The 2,406-nt window shown below is 45.8% G+C and overlaps 1 protein-coding gene across 1 annotated transcript in view; it reads right to left on the bottom strand.

Annotated features, from left to right (window-relative positions):
* The window catches only part of KMT2B (lysine methyltransferase 2B), an 86,462-nt gene extending 84,674 nt beyond the window's left edge, over nt 1-1,788 (bottom strand). The window contains exon 1 of the mRNA XM_082274387.1: nt 1,539-1,788. Coding sequence (XP_082130513.1) covers nt 1,539-1,775 — 237 coding nt within the window. The 5' untranslated portion in view covers nt 1,776-1,788. The remainder of the gene's footprint in view (nt 1-1,538) is intronic.
* Nucleotides 1,789-2,406: the final 618 nt, after the last annotated feature.

Genomic DNA, 2,406 nt, shown 5'->3' with positions numbered 1-2,406 from the left:
TGTTCCCTACTGCAGTAGATATTACATTTGGAACCACTAATCAATATGAGGATAGGAGTTGCCTGTCTATAAATTGTCCAGAACACACAAATATATAATGTTGGTGATGATACAAAGTATCCAGTACCACAATAATAATGGCAATGATACAGTATATTAAGCACCGATAAGACCCCATTCACACTAGCGTGACTTGGTCCCCTGACAAGTTGCAGTCGGTCGCCTGCCATTGAGTAGTACAGGACCCGTTCTAATAGGAGCGACACAAGTCGCTCCGACTTAGAAAAAGGTTCCTGTACTACTTTGGGGCGACCTGGAGCGACTTGCATAGACATTCATTATATGAAGTCCGTGCAAGTCGTGCCGAAGTCGCGGTGCATGGGACTTCACAGGTTGCCCCCGAAGTCGTGCCACTGCAGTGTGAATGCGGTGTAAGCCAAATATATATATATAGAGAGATGACAAAGTATCCAGGGCCATGATAAAAATAACACAATATATCTAATAGTGTAATGTGTAGTGACACTGGTGATAATAGAATATATCCAGCACGGATAACGAAACCATGAGATATATATATATGATACATTGTATCCAGGGAAATCATAATAATGTCTACACAGGTGATTATCCCGCACTGATAAGGAAGACATAATGTGTACATTTATATGGTGATGAAGATACAATGTATGAGACATAATATATACAGTATAGATTTCATAATGATAGAATGTATGCAGGGCCATAATAATACAATATATATTGCGGTATAATAATGTGTACACTGGCAATGATAGAATGTATACAGCACAGAGAATAAAGCCATGATAGATATATATTAGTCAGTAATGATACAATGTATCCAGGGCCATGATAATAGAATATATCTCATAGTATAAATAATGTGTACACTGGAGAAGATACAATGTATCCTGCACTGATAATGAAGCCATGATATATAAATAGGGGTATATAGTGTATATATAGAGAGGTATATAGTGTGTGTATTATATAATGTGTAAATATATATGGGTATATAGCGTTAATAATAATAATAATGAAGCCATGATATATAGCGTATATATAGAGATATATATATATATATATATATATATATATAGAGGTATACAGTGTATATATAGAGGTATTTAGTATACAGTGTATATATAGTGATGGTGATAATAATAATGAAGGGGGTGTATATAGTGTATATATAGGGGTATATAGTGGTGTTTAGAATAATAATAATAATAATAATAATGAAGGGGGGTGTATACAGTGTACATATAGGGGTATATAGTGTATATATAGGGGTATATAGTGTATATATAGGGGTATATAGTGTATATATAGGGGTATATAGTGTATATATGAGTATATAGTGTTCTTTATAATAATGATGAAGGGGGGTGTAGCGCGCGCCGCTGTGCCGTCACGTGACCCCGCCCCTCTCCCCCCCCCCCCAGCAGGTGATGCTTTATTATGGGGGGTCTCCCCCTTCCCCCACACTCCCGGTCCCCTCACCCTCCTCCGCCCACCTGAGCTCTGTGTGTGTCCCGGTCAGAGGCCACCGCCGGGCGCTTGGTGTTGCTGGGTATGCCGGGTATCCGAGGCTTTGCAGGCTCCGCCTCCTCTGGGACCCCGGCTGTCTGGAACGCCACCCGGCCCCGATCGGTCCGGTTTCCGCTTCTCCCCACCCACGGCCGGCCCGGAAAGCGGCCCCGAACCGAGACCGAGGCTCCGGGACCCGCCGAGGCCGCAGCCGCCATCTTCATCCGCTCTGCGAACTACAGGCCGATCGCTCCGCTTTTTTCGCTCGCCCCGCCTCCGGCCGCGGGGCACCACGGGATTGAAGTTCTCGGGGCCGAGCGCAGACTGACGCCTTGTGACAGCGCGGACTACGATTCCCGGCAGGCACCGCGGCGTAGGCCCGCTAGTTCAGAAGAGAGGGGCGCCATGGGGGCTGTAGTTCACAAACAGCGCCATAGTGCGGAGTTTAGCTGAGTTACAGACTACAATTCCCAGCAATCATCGCGCAGAGTTGCGATGCATCATGGGATTATAGTTCTGTAACAAGGACTAGGCACGCTAAACAACAGCGAACGAACTACACATCCCGGCATGCCATGCGTCCAGATACACAAGTCACTATGGGAACGTAGTTCTAGAGAAGACAAATAACACTGCTGTCAATGTACGGCTGGACAACATTTCCCATCAGCCACCGCGCGGCTTATAGGATAGCGCGAGGGGGAGGCGGGAATTGCCCTGAATAGACATACGAGAAGACTGAGGGGGCGGAGCATGCGCAGCTGTCAGACTAGAGCTCGGGAACGCCTATTGGACAGACAACTATAGGGCATCTGAGGACCCCCCTCTCCCCCACCCCCTACCAACAATCCCGGC

The sequence above is a fragment of the Pelophylax lessonae genome (genome assembly GCF_965119305.1).
Source record: "Pelophylax lessonae genome assembly, chromosome: 12".
Taxonomy (NCBI): domain Eukaryota; kingdom Metazoa; phylum Chordata; class Amphibia; order Anura; family Ranidae; genus Pelophylax; species Pelophylax lessonae.
The sequence above is the reverse complement of the archived record's forward strand: the minus strand, read 5'-3'. Positions and strand labels throughout refer to the sequence as shown.